The sequence below is a fragment of the Podarcis melisellensis genome (assembly GCF_964234715.1).
Source record: "Podarcis melisellensis genome assembly, chromosome: 3".
Lineage (NCBI taxonomy): Eukaryota > Metazoa > Chordata > Lepidosauria > Squamata > Lacertidae > Podarcis > Podarcis melisellensis.
Window position 1 is genome coordinate 97,295,896 of NC_138530.1, and position 19,439 is coordinate 97,315,334.

Genomic DNA, 19,439 nt, shown 5'->3' on the forward strand with positions numbered 1-19,439 from the left:
CTTAGTTGGTCTCTAAGGTGCTACTGAAAGGATTTTTTTTTTATAAATAACAGCAGCCACTGGCTTGTTCAGTTCAGTTGTTTATAAGGCACAGAGCTCTGTTGTGTTCTGTTTCCCCACTGAATACAATCTGGCACTTCCTTATTGGAGCATCTGTTTGGTGTGGTCTGAGGCCTTGCCCTGTAACTGGCCAGCCCCTTGGACTCCCCTGCCCCCTAGCACCTTCTCCCTGCTAGGCCTGGACTTGGCTGGGACTCCAGTCAGGCCCTCTTTACCCTCCTCCTCAGTTATAAGGACAGCCATGTCTCTCCCCAGCTGTTCCTCATCTGTCTTAGCATGCTGTACTGCAGGGAGGAGAAATGATGTGTCTTATCCAGCTGTAGGGTTGCCTCCCAGACATCTTCTGCCAACATGCCCTGTTGACTGGAACCTTGCTGCTGCATCCATGCGGGAGTAAATCCTTGGGAGCAGTAGGGTGGTCATTCACAAATGCATTTCCCCTGTTTTGATACCTAGGCTTCTTTGCACCATCGGCAGGGAACTATATCTGTGCCCTCCCCTCCCTTGCACCCCTGATAAGGAGAGTGTGCAGACGGGCTCCTAGCCACTCTGGTCCCTTTCTGTGCTGTGCTGTTGGTGGTAGGTAACCTTGACAACCCGTAGGTATGCCCTTGTTGGTGTGTATCCTAAGTGGCTACCCTAGAATCAAGCAAGGGGTACAGAAGTGTTGGGTGACAGTAATCAAACTGTTTGCTTCCAAATTACTGAATCTATGAGGGAAACACTTTTAGATCATAGAGAAAAGCCACAATGTTGAAACAGAGAAGTTTATTACATTCACATCACTTACTTCAAGCTCAGGCTGTGCACAGATTTGGGGGGTATGGGTGGTTGGAGATATTCAGCTTCGTCCTCATGATGGACCTGTGAAGTGAATTAGGCTGAAAGATAATAAATTCCTTAAGGCAACCTGGCAGGCGTCATGCCTGAGCAGGAACTGGAACCCAGACTAAACCCAGCACTCCATCCACTAAATCACACAGGCTCTACAAGAAATCCCGTTCTTATTTTAAAGACCGCTCAGAATGAGTAACGCATTATATGCTAGCACACAGTCACTTAAGCATTTAATATTCCTCTGAGGATTTTTTTCTTGCTCTCTTTTATGTGTGTGTGTGTGTGTGTGTGTGTGTGTGTAGCCACACTCTGTCTTCATGTCAGATTATTTGGCAAAGCTGCGTTACCAGGACAAGGTCTTTATGAGTCATTCAATATGTGCTTTGGCTGAGCTGGTTAATTCATAAATATTTATAGTTCTAGCCCTGCAGTGTAGTTCATAAAGTTGGGTGAGAAGCATTTAAACTAAAATAATGCTACTAGTGATTACTTCAGTTAAAAATGAAATTAAAACCCTCTGCACTTGTATTTCTCTGTTTTAATCCTCTAAGTTGCAGCTTCACAAGAAATATAAGCCACTGGAAGTTCTTTAAGTTATCGTGCTGTTTTTGCTTAACTCGTTTGTTTCCTTTGGAGTTAGGTTTGCTGAATTATTAGAAATTGATTTTCAGATGCTTTGGAAATCCAAAATGCTCACTCTGTGTGCTGCACAAAATATTCCTGACTAGTATTTTATGGAATAAAAGCAGGAGTCAGGAATCTTTGAATTTCACACAAAGTCGTCCCCTGCCCCCCGCCAAATCCAAACAAACAAAAAATATCCAGCCAAGTGGATATTGGAGGTTAATCAATTTAATTATAATATAAAACTTTAAGGCAAAATCTTATCTTACCTTGAATCTAACCTTTTTCTAATTTAGTTAGACAAATTGCAATTTTAAAGTTAAAATTCTACATTTCCAGCATCCTTGTTACATGACTAAGTAGATGAGGCTGAAATAATTGAGCTACTCTAGGGGATAATAATTGAACATGTATGATGGGTTAACACTTGCCTTTGGAAAATCAGCTGGCTCATTAGTGGGTAGAGTCAGCTCCCACTTCAGACATTCGCTCAGTGTGTGGAGGTTGGTGGGGCAGAGCTGGAAAGTTGAGCATAAGTCCAGGTTCAGGGAGCCCAGCCTCTTTAATCACCTGCATGGAGTGATTAAACGATTAATGCATGGAGGAGACTTGTGAGTTCCAGTCCAAAGCTATTCATCCTGATGCAGGGGGAAAGGAGAGGCAGTACCAGAAAATAGTGAGAAGTAAGGGAAGCTTCATGCTGACACTAGAAAAGCAGCGCGCGCGCAGACACACACACACACACACACACACACAAATGAGCTACAGAAAACATGCACCTAAAGAGAAGCAAACTGATACTGAATTGCTAAGGTATTTTTTATTTTTACTTTGCAGAATAAAGATAGATTAACACCCCCACCCACACAATTATAAGATGTTTGACTAAACAGGTTTCTTTAAAATGCTAACATACATAGGTATACAAATATCAAAGCTATAAAATAGGCATTTTCCTTACCAAAGATATCCATAATGGCATTTATAATTATTTATTTTCAAAACTAACACCTTAAAATTGCCAGAGGGCAAGAGGAGTGGTGTCAAAAGAGTTAAAACAAAAAAAACCCCTATCTTTATATTGCAAAAAAATGGTTTAGAAATTCAGTACCAGTTTTGTGTGTGTGTGTGTTTTCCCTGCAGTCAAGCATTCATCCTTTACCAGACAGGATATTTTCTTCACTGTGTAACAATCTTCTGAGTGCCTGCAAATAGGTGATCTGTATGGGGAAACCTGATTTTTTGCATGCAGATTGCTATTGTTGTTATCACAGCAAAGAAAATAAGGAAAATAACATTCCAATGAGTCTTCAATCAGATACGGCCTGAGAGTTATGCGTAGGACCCAGCTGAAGCGCTGCCTTCTCGGCCTCCCATCATTCACAGCACACTTACCGCAAAAGCTGTGCTTTCATACAAACAGCAACAGCCCATGCTTCGGCCTCATGTATATGCAATGTGCCTTTAAAATATTGCCTTCCCCAGTTTAATAGGCTTCTGTGTCAATCTCATTAGCCTATGTGGAACCACGGCAGCGCTGTTCTGTTGAGCGAAGCAAAAGGACAAATCCATCTCCCCATATGTTTAAAGGCTTGATAAAGGCGAGGTTATTTGCTTAATGGGTACCGATCCTTGGTTGATGTTCCCACAACCTGGTAGGTAGGTCATGGTATATACCTTCCTGCCAGGGTGGGAGCTAAACAGCGTGGAAAAAGCTGTAAGCTGGATTGGGTGAGAGAGATGGGGAAAAGACAGCTTGAGCTCTTGAAACTGACTGACAAGGAGCAACTGTGTGGAGCTGCAAGGATATTGCTTTGGGGCAGAGGGGGGTGTTGGTGCTGCATTAATGCTAGCATTGCCTCTCTGTGCTTGCCTGATCCCCTTTCCCCTCCTTCCTTTGAATTACCTGATGCATTGGCAGCAATGGCACAAGGTGGCTATAGCTGAAAGGGCAGCTGCTGAATAGCGGGCAGGAGAGTTTTTGGAACCCGGCGTCTCAGAACACGCCTGGTACTTATTTGCACACCGGAGTTTATTTTGGTGCTTCCGGGACATCTAAATAAATATATAGATAACACGGTTGCGTTTCATTTGGTTCTTTGTACTTAATAGATGGGGGACCTTTTCCTGGCAGAGGACTGCATTCCCTTGCAGGCAACTTTCTGGGCCCTGCATGCAAGTGGTGGGCGGGGCCGGGGGCTAAAAAGTGGGCGGAGCCATTGACATTGAGCTGTGCTTCCCTTTGAACTGTGGCTTGTTCCCTCGTCCCAGCCACACAAAAGTCAGAGCCCTGCTCTCCACTCACAAGATGGAGCAAAAAAGCATTGCCATAGTTCAAGCCATGCAAACGTACTTGACAGGTGGTCTAAGGAGAGTCCCAAGGGCTTGGAGAACTGCATTTGGCCCTCAGGCCTAAATTCTCCCTCCCTGCTGCCCTTTTCAGATGATGTGCAAGCATGGGGCAGAAGGCCTCATCCTCACCTGTTTATGTTCGTTTGAAAACCTGTTTGCGGGCCACATATGTAAAACTGTATTTAGGTTGGGGTGGTGGTGGTCTCCCATGAGATCTGGAACTCTGCTTTTTCAGGCTGCCTTCGGGCTCGTCAGTGAACATAAGTAGGTTTGGAGTGTTGCCTCCTAACACAAATCTCCTCCCCTCCACCTGAGATCATTCCATGGCATCTGAAAATATTCTTAATCTGATACTATCCAGTCCAAGCAAAATTTGGATCACCCCGTTCTACCAAATGGGGAAAACAACAACAACAACAACAACCAAGCATGCTTTGAGTTTCTTTTGCATAAAAGCGGCCTTAAACAATATAATGTTTACACACATTCAGAGTCAAATCTTATAAATCCTGTACAGGTCATTTGTTTGACTTTTGGCTCTGCTTGCTTCTTTCATGCTCCATTGCTGCATTCAGCTGAAATAAGTGTTATATGGGACCTTCATTTTTTTACCCTCTTGTTTTATGTGAACACCACATGCACTTACGCACTTTTCTCTCTCTTTCTCCTTTTTTTGCATAGGGGTATGGGTGGGTGGCTGGGGCTTCTTGCCTTTTGCTATGAAATCGTTTTCCCCCATTTCTATTCATTCCTCATCTTAGGGTTTCTCATCCTCTGACGTGCGAATGTAACTGCCACAAGTTCACCCACTGCATCTTCTTGTGAATGCCTGCAACGCACACAAGGCTCAGACATTATGGGGACAACTCAGGTACTGTTAACCTCCCGGGACAAATGCTTCTTTTTGCACTGAAGTCGTGCAGTTGCCCAGAATAAGTACTTGGGGAATGGTCACTTGCACTGGTTTAACTCGGCTGCTCTTGGTTTATGTCGAGTAGCCTAAAAATGGATGGGCTGAGGCTGTTGGAAAGGTAGTTAAAAGCGAATGTGTATACTGGTTAGACTACTGGTTCAGAACTGTGCTAGCATTTCTCCAGTGACTGTGAGGTGGGAAGTCCTTGTGCAAATAGCATGTTCATTTGTTCTCAAGATTGCTCATGTAGCACAACTGCTGCTGCTGCTGCTGGGCAGATGTGCTCAACGCAGCTCAACACCTATAGAACAGTAAGCTGGGCAGATGTGCTCAACGCAGCTCAACACCTATAGAACAGTAAGCTCTGTTTATTAGAGCAGGGTTGGGCAACCTTGGGCTCTTCCTTATGATGCTGGACTCTCATCTGCCCCAGCTAGCATGGGATGATGGGAGTTCTGGTCCAGCAACATTTGGAGGGGCCCTAGGTTCCCTACTGCTGCGCTGGTGGAATGGTGAGAAAGGAGAGGGAGAAGTGCCATATGGGAGCTGCAGTGGGCGAGAGGAATAATAATAATAATAATAATAATAATAATAATAATAATAATAATAATAAAAAAATTCATTATTTATACCCCGCCCATCTGGCTGGGTTTCCCCAAACACTCTGGGCGGCTTCCAACAAAATAATAAAATACAATAACCTATTAAACATTAAAAGCTTCCCTAAACAGGGCTGCCTTCAGGTGTCTTCTAAAAGTCTGGTAGTTGTTTTTCTCTTTGACATCTGGTAGGAGAGCATTCCACAGGGTGGGTGCCACTACCGAGAAGGCCCTCTACCTGGTTCCCTGTAACTTGGCTTCTCGCAGCGAGGGAACTGCCAGAAGGCCCTCGGCAGTGGACCTCAGTGTGCGGGCAGAACGATGGGGATGGAGACGCTCCTTCAGGTATACCGGACCGAGGCCATCCAGTATCTCCTGGCGACTCAAGCACCTTTAGTTAGGGTTGCCATATGTTCAGAATTCCCTGGATATACATGGAATACTGTGGTCGGAAGCAGTGTCCAGGAAGAAATCAGGAAATGTCCAGGAAAATCCGGACGTATGCAACCCATGTTGGCATTCTCATTTTTCCCCCCAATTTCCCTGAAAAATAGCAAAAAAAGATAAACAAAAGATATATAAAAAAGCATTTATACTTAATCTGGGACATATTAAGCCCTCCCACCTCACCCAACGATCTCCCAAGTGGCCATACAGCAGTGTGAGGCAGGCTGGGTCAAGATTTGACTAAGGTTAACCAGTGAGCTTCAAAGCCAAGTGGGAATTTGAACCACTGCTCTGCCATGACTCCCCAGAGCTAAATCCACCAGCAAGCCAAGAATCATGGCTTTTAAAGCAAAGCAAGGGGTGGGAGTGGGGAGAAGCATCTTAAGGAGCTCATGCAGGGTAACAAAGTCAGCCTGAAAAGGTCAGCCAGTAAAGGTCAAATAAGACTTATCTGATTCCTCCTCCCCTGGGCTAATAATATCTTATAAAGAGGGGGAGTTTATATCAGTGAAAAGCCATAAGAGGAAAGGATTATGTGCCCTCTTTCCTCCCTTCTCCGATCTTCAGAACAACCCAATGTAGCTTCTAGTTATCAAACCAACAATTTTGGGTGTTCCTAGTACCTGATCTCCATGTCATGCCTGGCTTGGTCCCAGCTGTAGAGGATGGAGAAGTCATTATTCAGGTCCTCAACTTCAGCTGACGTAGTCCAGGGGAAAGTTATCTAATGATACAGAGAGATGTGTTCCAAGAGCAATGGGTCCATGTTGGACTAGACCTGGGAGACCAACGTTCAAATACTTCGTCAGCCATGAAGCTCACTCGGTGACCTTGGGCCAGCACTACTCCTCAGCCCAAGCTATCTCATAGGATTATTTGTTGTAAGGATAAAATGGGATGGGCAGGGAAGAACCATGTATGCAACTTTGAGTTCCTTGGAGGATATAAATGTAATAGTGAATAAACTAAACAAGTGGACCAGAATGCAGGCAGCTTATCCTCACACACTTGAGAGCAGCCAGTATCCCAGTATTGTGGGCACAATTAGTGCCAGCACCGTCCATTAAGAGTTTGGGTGTAATCTTCAACACCTCCCCTTCCATGGAGGCACAGATTGCAGCTATAACAAAGGCGCCATTTTTTTCATTTCTGCCAAGCTAAGCAGTTGGCTCCTTACCTCTCTCACCCTGACCTAGCCACTGTGATCCACGCGACGGTCACCTCCAGACTGGATTATTGTAACTCGCTCTACGTGGGGCTGCCTTTGAGACTGACCCAGAAACTCCAGCGGGTGCAGAATGCCGCGGCGAGACTCCTTAAGGGGTCCTTGCTGCGGGATCACATTCACCCGGCGCTATACCAGCTGCACTGGCTCCCGGTGGAGTACAGGATCAGGTTTAAGGTGCTGGTTTTAACCTTCAAAGCCCTATATGGCCTAGGACCCTCGTACCTACGGGACCACCTCTCCTGGTATGTCCCACAGAAGAACTTACGGTCTTCAGACAAAAACATCTTGAAGGTCCCAGGCCACATAGAGGTTAGGCTGGCCTCAACCAGAGCCAGGGATTTTTCGGCTGTGGCTCCGATCTGGTGGAACTCTCTGTCACAAGAGACTAAGGCCCTGCAGGGCCTGCAAGACAGAGCTGTTCACCAGGCCTTTGGCCAGGGCAAAGCCTGACTCCCTCCTCTGGCACTCCTCACAGAACTCTAGCCCAATGGTTGCCATTAATCTGATTTGAATTAATTTTATAATGAAATGATTTTAGAATGCTCTGAGCCCGGCTTCGGCTGGGGAGGACGGGATATAAATAATTATTTTTATTTTTATTAGCGTTGAGCTTCAATTTTCGACTGCCGAAGCCAACATAGCCTATGGCCAGTGTTGATGAGAGCTATAGTCTACAACATTTGGAGGACATCAGGTTGGGAAAGGCTACCGTAAAATACCTATCTGCATCTCCACTGGTCCAAACTTGGAGTTGCACCATAGAACCATAGAATTGTAGAGTTGGAAGGGACCCTGAGGGGGGTCATCTATTCTAATCCTACCCCCTGCAATGCAGGAATATGCAGCTGTCCCATATGGGGATCGAACCTGCAACCTTGGTGTTATCAACACCATGCTCTAACCAACTGAGCTATCGCATGGCACCCCTGCTAAGCAGACTGCCAGGTCCCAGAACGTCCCAAAACAACATTTATCCTGACTGCCCTATCTCTCTTCCCAACACAGTTCAACATTTATGGGGAAAAGATTGTTCTCAAATTAGCTGGCTGATGGTGCGTTACTTTAATTTAGTTGGGCTGATTGTTTCTGATGTAGTAATGACTTAAGTAATTAATCTATCTCATGCTTTTATCATAATTCCCTCACCCTTAACATTTTGGTGCTGCTGAAGACTTTAATGCATTGCAAAAACTCAGAAACAAGTGCTCTGAAGCTCACGTTTTTAAAAAGTCATATAAATAATATTACAGCAGCACCCCCTAGTGTGTGCTTAACAAAAATGATCATGATATTGTTAATAAATTCCTTTTTGCAAAGCATGTGTGTGTTTATAAGCCACAACATCATTCATTCACGTGAGCAAAGGAGCAGCCTATCCTGATTACAGGGTTTGCTTTGTTTTAGGCTTTTAGCTTAAGAATGTTTTCAAAGCTGCTTTCTTTTATGCTTGTGTTTTACCTACACAAAACTTCTTGCCAAAACAAAAATCAGATTTGTAAAAAAAAAAAAAAAAAATCTCTTGGAGACAGCATATTATGAGGGGTAATTGATTAGCAGGATTTTGATTCTTGTTACGGTGGTGGTTGAATTCATTGTATTTCTGTTACTAGCTTTCTTTCATTAGAATGATGTCAACGTAGTGTTGCACGCCACCCGCAATCTTCCAGCGGTGCCAGATTCCAAGAGTTCTGGGTGCTTACCCTAGGTTCAGTTTCCTTGGAATGAGGGACAGTAACTGTGCTGTCTTTAGGACATATGGTTTATTGACACATGTATGCAAGCTAAGTCTTAAGATGGAGGGGCTCATGGCATTAGCACCCTAGGAGGTCATGCTTCTCCCATAGCCACAGCCTTGGCTTCTGGCTGCTTCTAGCTCAGTTCTCTCTCAGCACCAGTTTGATGAGGGAGGGCCCCCTCATTTGTCCTTTTGTCACAGAGCGACTTCCATTCTGTCCCTTGCTTGGCTCATTCAGCAATTGATTTCAGCCCTTGGATGATCCAGGAACCAGAAGGGACTCAGACATCATGCAACCTACCTGCCGCTCCCCAAACTCACAAAAGCAATATAGCAGCTCACACAAAAATCTTTGCACTGTGCACACAAATGCAATGAACTGTCTTTTATATTTCAGAGCAACTGACTGTGAATGTAGCTTTATACTTTGAATATACAAAGTCATCTTGAAAGACAGAGCCTGTATGCTAACGGATAACAATTCATCATAGGGCTGGATTCAAGTAATGTGTTCCGCTAGTGGAAGGACTTATGGAAATCTAACAGAGGTTTCCCCCCTTTCCCTCCCATGTGCCCATCAGTTTGGGTTTTTTGTTGGGAGAACCAAAGAAGAGCACACAGTGGGAGGGGGAGGTTCGTTCCATCTGGCAGGCTGAAATGCTTGCAGGGACAGAATGATTGCCACAGCGCTACGTTGAATTCCTCCCATCATCTGCAATTAAAGTTCATTGCTGCTAAGGATTCGTTTACAGGAAGAGCCCCTAAATTTTATTAGCAGAACAAGTCTTGATTTTACTCCACATTGCATATTATACTGTTGATTCAGGGTGGAGGAAAGTTTACCCACCCCCCATGAACACGTACTGTTACTATATACTGTACAGTGGAACCTCAGTTTTCGAACATAATCCGTTCCGGAAGACCATTGGACTTGCGAAACATTTGAAAACTGAGGCGCAAAGGGCAGCCTGCAAATTTACAGAGGAAATCGAGAAAAATACCGTAGTACCTCAGCGGAAGCCATTTGACTTCTGAGGCACGTTCGAAAACGGAAGCGTTTACTTCCGGGTTTTCGGCGTTCAAGTTCTGAAACGTTTGTCAATGGAGACGTTCAAAACCCGAGATGCCACTGTATTTTTTATTCCTGATCTTCTTCCAAGGAGCTCAGGTGTTACATGCCTCTTTCTCCCTTCTTTTATCCTCACAACAACCCTGTGAGGTAGATTAGGCCTAGAAAGTGGCTAGCCTGTGGTGACACAATGAGTTCCACGTCTGAGTGGGCTTTTGAATCCAAGTCTCCCCCAGTTCCAGCCCAACATTCCAACCACTACTCTGTTAGATATTGTAGTTTAGTTACCCGACTAATTTGCAATTTATTTATGCAACAATTATGTTACCATTTCCCACCAGCTGGAACCTTTCCATGGAGTCCATCACATTTGACCAGATAGATTAGCTTCAGGAAGTTGCCACATGACCTGGTTTTGCAATTCCCTTTATAACCATCATCTTAATAATAATAATTTATTATTTATACCCCGCCCATCTGGCTGGGCTTCCCCAGCCACTCTGGGCGGCTTCCAACAAAATATTAAAATACAGTAATGCATCAAACATTAAAAGCTTCCCTGAACAGGGCTGCCTTCAGATGTCTTCTAAAAGTCTGGTAGTTGTTGTTCTCTTTGACATCTGGTGGGAGGGCGTTCCACAGGGCAGGTGCCACTACTGAGAAGGCCCTCTGCCTGGCTCCCTGTAGCTTTGCTTTTCACAGTGAGGGAACCACCAGAAGGCCCTCGGTGCTGAACCTCAGTGTCCAGGTAGAATGATGGGGGGGGAGACGCTCCTTCAGATTTGCCCAACACTCCCCTGCAACAGCTCTAAACAGGTGTAAACCGAAATATATATTTCAGCACTGTTTTAGACTGCCATGCCATGGGGTAGTATGTGTTGTCGTCTTACTTATCTCTGAACTAAGTTCCCCAAAATTCATTTGCACCGTATTTCAGTTCTCAACACCAAATAAGCTCTAAACCATTTTTGTTTTCTTTGCTTTTGCTTATCAGTGATGGTTCTTTCCTCTAGTGAAGGTATCAATGTGCCAGGCTAACATGCAGCAGTGTGCTCGCCCTGTCCCTGCAGCTCCTTCCTGTGCCACTGTGGTAATATTTCAACCTCTAGAACCATGTGGGCAGAGCCAGTCGTGTGGATCCTTCCCATCTGATTGTTACCTTCTAAGGAGAGAAGGCCATGACCTGGCGAGAAAATCCTTGCAGCCATTTCTCCACCCATGCAGTTGTATGCTTCACAATGTTACCATAGCGAAGGAATAGGGAACTTTTTTTGCAGCCTGAGGGCTGAGGCAACCTTCTAGGGACCACATTCTAGTGATGTGTGGTGCCAAAGGCAAAAGTAGGCAGAGCAACTTGTGCGTGTTTTACCTTTGTGCAACAAAGGTTAGTTTATTCTCAGACCTGTCTATCCACCTTCAAGACAAATAAGGACCATTATCAAAGCAGAAACACACAAGGAGGGTCGAAAGCAGGACTGGTGATGGGTGTGTCTTGGGGGAAATAACATGTGTGTGACCAGAGAGAGAGAGAGAGAGAGAGAGAGAGAGAGAGAGAGAGAGAGGCCTCCTGGAGGGCTTACCCCAAGGAGGAAGTTATTCCCATATCTGATTTAAACCAACACATGTCTATTCCCTCCCGCAGTTGTTTATCAGTTACCCATTTATAAAGCCTTTAATGCTACATTACTATGTATTTTTCTCTGTTGGGAGACTGACCGTATTCTAAAGCTACCACAGAGATTGTAATCAGCAGTAAATGAGTGTGTCAGTTTAATCCTCAGCATTAAATGCCTTTAGAAGATTATAGAAATATTCACAAAGACCGAACAACAAGAACCACAGGATCGCAGAAGCTCCCGATCAAAATATACTTCCCTAGAAGAACTGAGAAATATCGTCTTCCAAAGCTTTTGCTCTTCTCATGAATAGAACCCCCCCAAAAAAACCCACATTTCCCAGTCTAGTAATGATAATTGCTGCTGACTCCATTCCCATAGTTGATCAGGACTGCTTGTATGGACTAAAAAAAGAGAGTCCTGTGTTAAATAGCTCTAAAGATGGCTTTGGAGTTGATTAATATGTGTGAAAATGTAGGTATAATGGAATGTACTCCATTAAGTTATCTATCAGCTGACAAAGAGTGTAAAACTGTTTCAACCTTTTTTAATAAGATAATAACTGGCACTAACCAATGGTTCTTAATTGCTCATTTCCACTTACGAATAAGAAGAGCCAAAGGCCTTTCTAATCCAACGTCCTCTTTCCCACAGTGACCACTCAGATGCCTTTGGGAGGCCCAAAAGCAGGACACAAGCACAATAGCTCTCTTGCTGTTGCTGAGCAACTGGCTGAGGCCATACTTCCTCCCGCACTGGCGGTAACATATAGGCCTCTTGCCTAGTAGCCATGGGTAGTCTTTATTCTCCAGGAATTCATCTAATCCCCTTCTATAGCTGTCCATTACTATGTCTTGCAATAGCAGATTGCATATTTTGAATACGTGTTGTGTGAATACTTGCTCTTGCCTGTCCTGAACCTCCCTCTGTTTGGTTTCCTTTGGGAGGAAGAACAGGATATAAGTGCAGCAAAGTAAAGAAAATCACTGGATGACCCCAGATTCTAGTATTAAGTGAGAGGAAGAAAAATTGGATGCATCTCTTATCATGTCCCCAACTTTGTAATCTTTCCTCCAGCCACTCCACACTAATTGCCAATAATAATAATAATAATAATAATAATAATAATAATAATAATAATAATTTATACCCCGCCCATCTGGCTGGATTTCCCCAGCCACTCTGGGCAGCTTCCAACAGAAGATTAAAATGCAATAGTCTATTAAACATTAAAAGCTTCCCTAAACAGGGCTGCCTTCAGATGTCTTTGAAAAGTCTGGTAGTTGTTTTTCTCTTTGACATTTGGTGGGAGGGCGTTCCACAGGGCGGGTGCCACTACCAAGAAGGCCCTCTGCCTGGTTCCCTGTAACTTGGCTTCTCACAGCGAGGGAACCGCCAGAAGGCCCTCGGCACTGGACTTCAGTATCTGGGCAGAATGATGGGGGTGGAGATGCTCTAACATTTCCTCTAACTTTTCCTTCTCTACAATGTCCTTTTTGAAGTGCAGTGAGCAGAATGGTGCACAATATTCCCAGTTGCATTGTGTGGTATTGTCAGTTTTGTGGAGGTTTTTGAATTATTCCCAACATGGAATTTGCCTTTTTCCCAGCCTCCACAGACCAGGTCAGCAGCTGCATTGAGTTGTTCACCACAATGTCAAGATCCTTCTACTAATTAGTCACTCAGTCATCTCAGATCCCATCAGCGCAAACTCCTGCTCTCCTAGAATGTGTAACTTTCAAAGGCTCCAAAACTGTTTCTTGACAGTCACCTGCATTACAGGAACATGCAACTACTGAGATGCCAAGCAGATCACAGCCTCTTGGCCATTTATTGTGGTGTGTCAGAGATTTGGCAAGCCCTTTGTCTTTGTGGCCTTAGGCAACCAGCAAACCTAGGAAGAATATTGAGCCTCTGGTGGGTTGTCATACATGCTGGTTGAGTTAAAAGTTGCCAAGGTCTTCTAAAACGTGTAGCCAATTAGATACTGGAAATAATAATTTTGGGGGGCAGTCCCAAGTGCTTTAGCATGCTTACTATTGTAACTGAAGTTGTGGCTGTCAAAACATGGGATTTTAGAACATTTCCCAAGTTGTTTTTGTGAGACTGGCGGTGGTTAAAGTCTGCCTTTCCTAATAATGGGCTGGAGGACTTTTGTTCAACCCTTTTTCTTTAACTCTGACAGGCTAGCAGAGACAAGCATATCTGACATTATCTATTGCCAAGTCCAGTTGCTTTCTATACTAACGCCACACAGGTCAAATTTTGCTGATTGTAAGCAACAGTGTGATCATAAACTATTTTGTATGCTAAGCAAACACTGAATCTACTCCTTGTTAAGTTTTATAAGATAGGATCAATAATAATTCTAATCTAAAGATTTTGATTTAGGCATGCTTGTATTTTGTCCAGTTATCTAAAACAATTCTTGAATTGCTTTGTGGAAGGGACTTGGCTCCTCTTCCTCTTCAAAACTGGGTGGTTGATGTAGTTATAGCAGTATACCCAGGGCTTTATAAACAGGGCATGTCTCTACCCCAATAGGCTTGCAATTTCTAATTCAGCCCGAGGGACCCAACAGTGGAAGGGAAGGAAAATGGAGCCAGGGTAAACATAGACAAAATACGTGGAGGCACACTCATAGAATCATAGAGTTGGAAGAGACCACAAGGGCCATCGAGTCCAACCCCCTGCCAAGCAGGAAACACCATCAGAGCACTCCTGACATATGGTTGTCAAGCCTCTGCTTAAAGACCTCCAAAGAAGGAGACTCCACCACACTCCTTGGCAGCAAATTCCACTGTCGAACAGCTCTTACTGTCAGGAAGTTCTTCCTAATGTTTAGGTGGAATCTTCTTTCTTGTAGTTTGGATCCATTGCTCCGTGTCCGCTTCTCTGGAGCAGCAGAAAACAACCTTTCTCCCTCCTCTATGTGACATCCTTTTATATATTTGAACATGGCTATCATGTGGGTGAACATATCAGATGCCACAGCGATTCTTCAAACAGCTCTTGTTTATTCACAGGCCAGAATAGAACTGGGCTGAAAGGTTCAGCCAACCTGCTTATATAGAGCTCAACTACAAAACAACAGTAACAACTTTCTGTAACTATCCAATCACTGAACGTCACTTTCAATTCCTTATTTGCATATGTGGACCTGAGTGAAAACTATCAAAGGATCCCCCTGCTGGCCCAGGGTGAGAACTTCGGTACATAACAACTCCCCCAAAGGAAATTATTTCTAAGTGTGTATCTACACATATGAATTAGCATATCACACAACCTTCATACAAAACTGTGTCCTATTTTGTCCTCTCTTTTGTTGGTGAACGAAACAGAGGCCAAAATAGGACACTGTTTTGTATAAGGTTGCATAATGTGCTAATTCATATGTGTAGATACAAACTTAGAAATAATTACTATAATTTGAATAGTGGGGGAAATGGTGACCAGGTGAGCTGTGAGCTTGCAAACTCAGCTGTTCAGATGCTCGCTGTTAATGGGAAACTGCAGAGCCCCTTTTCTCCCATCTCTGGTGGCTCTTTATCTTTAACCTGGCTGCCTTTCAAATAGAGGGCAACCCTCTGAGAACATCTCAAATCGAGGTTTGCAAAATAGGACACATGGCCCCCCTACATATTTATAACTGTGCAGTCTGTCTGCAGTCTTAAACACATAAGGAAGGTAGCATCACTGGAAAAAGCAGGACAACTCCTGAGTAAAGATGCATGGAATTGCACCGTTAGTCTCCGATTTGTAATCTTTTGCAGGTGCAGCAGACTTTTGAACTCAGATGCGTTTATTCTCCCCATGATATGATCCTGAGAGGGTGCATGCACACCATGTATGTTTGAATCATGTGGCGTTCCCCCAAAGATTCCTAGGAACTGTTGCTGGAAATTGTAGCTCTGCGAGGGGTAAACTGCAGTCCACAGTATTCTCTGGAGGAAGTCATGGGTTTTAAATGTAGTCTAAATGTACACAGTGTGCATGGAAGCCATAGTGGGCTGGAATGAGTCGAGTGGCACTTCACAGACTTCTATAGTTTCTAAACTCTACAGCATTCTAAACTCAGAATAGAACAAATCTGTGGTAGGCAGGGATATTTGTCATGGCTCAACTTCGCTTGCTCATTCTTTAAAATATATGGAAAGGGAAAAAGGAGTGACTGAGGACTGACATGCCTCAGTAGCTTCTGTAAGTGACAGCAATACTGAGTCAAGCACACTTGGTTGTACTTTTAGATTTCTCAAGCATCGAAAGTTGCATTCTTCCCACATAAGCAAGGTTACCTACCTGTTTCCTGACCATAAAGCTAACTTTAGCCAAAGGCACATTAATAAAGATAGAACCAGATACTTTATTGACCTTGGGAAAACACCTGAGTAGTTTAAATATGCCAGACACCAAGGTATCTTAATTTAATTTTTCTGTTGAGGCTTATCTAAATTGTGTGCGAGTAAAACAAATGAGCTATAGCTGGGATTTCTCTCGCTTTGCAATTGTAGTAGCCTTGGTTTTTGTAACCCCATCCTTTCCCAAAGAGTGTTTTTAAAAATAATAAATAGGGAGGTATTTTTATACATGCAACGGCTGCAGCTTGGACCTTTGTGGCAAAGGGGTGGAAGGAAGAAGACGTCCCGACAATAACAGATTGGCATAACAAGCTACAAGAATTTGCTGAAATGGTGCAGTTGACAAATAGCCTGAGAGACAATTCAAAACAAAAAATTATGGAAAAGTGGAATAGATATAAGATATATGTTCAAAAATACAGTAAAGGTTCGCTATCTATGCTAACATTTGATTGACATTGGAGAGAGACTGAGTTGAGAAATAAGACCAAGGGTACATATTGATATAGGAATGTATTAGCTAAAATGTAAAGAAATATACAATAATAAGAGTACATTCATTTGTAAAAAAAGGAATATACAACAGGATTGACAGGAAGTCCAAAGTGTTGGTACATATATGATCTTGGAATAGTTTTTTGCCCTTGTTATTTTTTCCCTTTAGGTGTATAAACTTTGTATATAAACTTTGTATACATGCTGAAAATTATATTATAATAAGCCTTGTGATGTAATATGATAATGTTTACTGATGTAACATAAGAATGTTAATAAATGAATAAAACTCAAAAAAATAATAATAAATATTGATAGTAACAAAAATATATGTGTTCTGTACATTGGATTGGGAAGTGCAGAAAACTGTAGCCCCCCATACACTTCAGCAGGAACTGATGGGGATTGGCTGCTACCTTCCTTCCTTTTTGAAATTTTGCCGGAGTTTTAGCTATATTTCCCTCCCTCTTATGATTATGATTTCCAATCACTTATTCCCCTTCCCACATTCTACCCTTGGCAGGCCCCTGTTGTGTATATTACTTATATTCGCAGTTAATTAGCAGATAAGGTCAAAGGAAAAGAAAGCTGTCACTGGAGTGCTTTCTCCCTCGCCTCTCACCATCCTTATGCTGAGACATTTATTGGAAAGCAAACATCTAAGTGAAGAGCTTTGTTTCCAAGCCCGGGGCATTTATTTGTCTACAACATTCAGCAGCCAGTGACCTTATGCTTGCTATATCAAATGTTTAATTATGCAGTTGTTGTGGGGCTGCAAACAGAGAAAGTGTTCCCCTTGCTACACCAGGGGTGAAAGGTTGCTTTGAGTGAATGGTTTATGGATTAATGCACACTTTATTATAGTCCTCTCAATCATGGACTGAACGTCTGGGTTGCTTTAGCTCATAATCAGCAATGATAGGCTTTAAACTCTCTCTTTCTCTCTCTGTGTCTATTTGTCTACCTACCTACCTACCTACCTACCTACCTATGAAACCATTTTGTGTATCCATCATTTCTGCTACATCCTTTAAATTATTTGAATTCTAGCATGGGAGTTGCTTTTATGGTAGAATGAGACTTACCATGGCCAATCCCAGCACAGAGCATTCTTGTTGGGATGGAGATGAATGCTCAGAAACACACACTTAAATCAATGGACTTAGGTCCTGGTCTGGAATGTGTCCCCTGAGGCCACCATTCTGCAGAACTGATGTACCAAAAATAAGCTGTAGAGCACCTTTCCTGTTGCTAAGTTACTGCAAGGGGCACGCTCCAAAGTAACCAGTCAAACTGCATCTATACCAGACAGGGCTTCTTGCACTTCATCATAGGACTTACCTTGCTATTTTACCCAGCTCCTCCTGTGTTATTCCACTTCTCCTGAGAGATGTTTGCATGCTGAGGGCATGGGGAAAAATAGGCTGACTCCTCCTAGATGAAGCATGGGAAAGCTTTACCTCTCTTCCCATAGCTACATCACAGCACACATAATATACTATGCACATAATATAGCAGTGCACTGAGAAGGTTTAATTCCAGTTACTGAATCCTAAATTGTATCGCATGCCTGATTCTGACTGGAAACCTTACATTGGAATACTGGAAGCCTCCTTCTGCTGAATCAGACCTTTGGTCCATCAAGCTAAGTGCTGTCGGCAGTGAATGATGCAACAATTTATAGGGGTTCAGGTAGGAATCCCTCCTAGCCCTACCTGCTAGCACCTTCTGCATGCACCCTGTAGGTGGAGAAGAGGATAATCTCTTAAGGCTTCCACATGACATAAACTATAATCCATTAGGTAAAGGTAAAGGGACCCCTGACCATTAGGTCCAGTCGTGACCGACTCTGGGGTTGCGGCGCTCATCTCAATTTATTGGCCGAGGGAGCCGGCGTACAGCTTCCAGGACATGTGGCCAGCATGACTAAGCCGCTTCTGGCGAACCAGAGCAGCACACAGAAACACCATTTACCTTCCCGCTGGAACGGTACCTATTTATCTACTTGCACTTTGACGTGCTTTTGAACTGCTAGGTTGGCAGGAGCAGGGACCGAGCAATGGGAGCTCACCCCATCGTGGGGATTCGAACCGCCAACCTTCTGATCGGCAAGTCCTAGGCTCTGTGGTTTAACCCACAGCGCCACCCGCGTCCCTATAATCCATTACATAAACATAAAACATAGCTGAAATTTCTCTCTAAAAAGACAAAACATCTTAACAATGCCATCTCTTGACTCTTTTCTGCTGCCACCTCTGCACTCCCATCAATCCTGTGTTTCTATATCAACCACTTTTCGTCCCGTCCCCCCACATCTCTCCTCCAATCTGCCACCTGCGTGTCTTGCATAAGCTGCTTCTGCAGTTCATTCAGCAATGCTCTTGAGAAATATTAGCAAAAGCCATAGTTGCTTCTATCCATTAACTGAAATAGAAAGGAGGAAATAAAAAGGACATTAAATATCTGGTAGTACAAAATGAAACAAAAATGTGATAAATTGCCAGCTTTGTAGAGCAGAGTTTGGCAGATTTCCTATGAAAATTGTGGGGAGATGTTTGTGCTCAGGAACTGCAAGGTCTGACAGAAGCGAGGGTTAAAAAAAGAATCAAGATGTAGGATTTAATTGATTTCAGTGAAGCTTCTCTAAGCATGGCTAAATCTGGTTCTAACCCATAATATATGCATTATAGGATATATCTAGTATATATGCTGAGATTAAGGTGAGTTGACCATACTAAGTACCAGCAATTGTATATTCACATGAAGGCATGGAGAACATTATACCATAGCTGTCAACTTACAGATTTGAAAATAAGGAACCAGCAGCCTCAAAAATAAGGGATTTCTTTCCCCCCCCACCATGTGCCCCCACTCCAGACAGACCTTTTCCCCCTGCAAGGTGAGTGGGCGGTTGATGACGTATCCATCTGATTCCGAGCACAGGTATGTTCAACTTCTGAGCCCCTCCAAGCTAAAGGCAGAAAGCCCAGCCAGCAGCCAAATGAAGCTTCAAGCGGTGGTTCCCACAGCGCAGCAACCCGGCAAAGGGGGTGCAGCAAGGAAAACCACCGTCACCTCTCCGCTGGGAAGCGCTGAGCAGGCAACA

General features: G+C 43.6%; 1 protein-coding gene across 5 annotated transcripts in view; it reads left to right on the top strand.

The window, feature by feature from the left end:
• DLGAP2 (DLG associated protein 2) overlaps positions 1 to 19,439 on the top strand; it is a 414,439-nt gene that overhangs the window by 29,405 nt on the left and 365,595 nt on the right. The window contains exon 2 of one of the 5 annotated variants that reach the window (XM_081906060.1): positions 4,635 to 4,744. The exons of the other annotated variants lie outside the window; for them this stretch is intronic. Within the exon in view, the coding sequence (XP_081762186.1) occupies positions 4,730 to 4,744 (15 nt within the window). The 5' untranslated portion in view covers positions 4,635 to 4,729. The remainder of the gene's footprint in view (positions 1 to 4,634; positions 4,745 to 19,439) is intronic. 5 annotated transcript variants of the gene reach the window in all.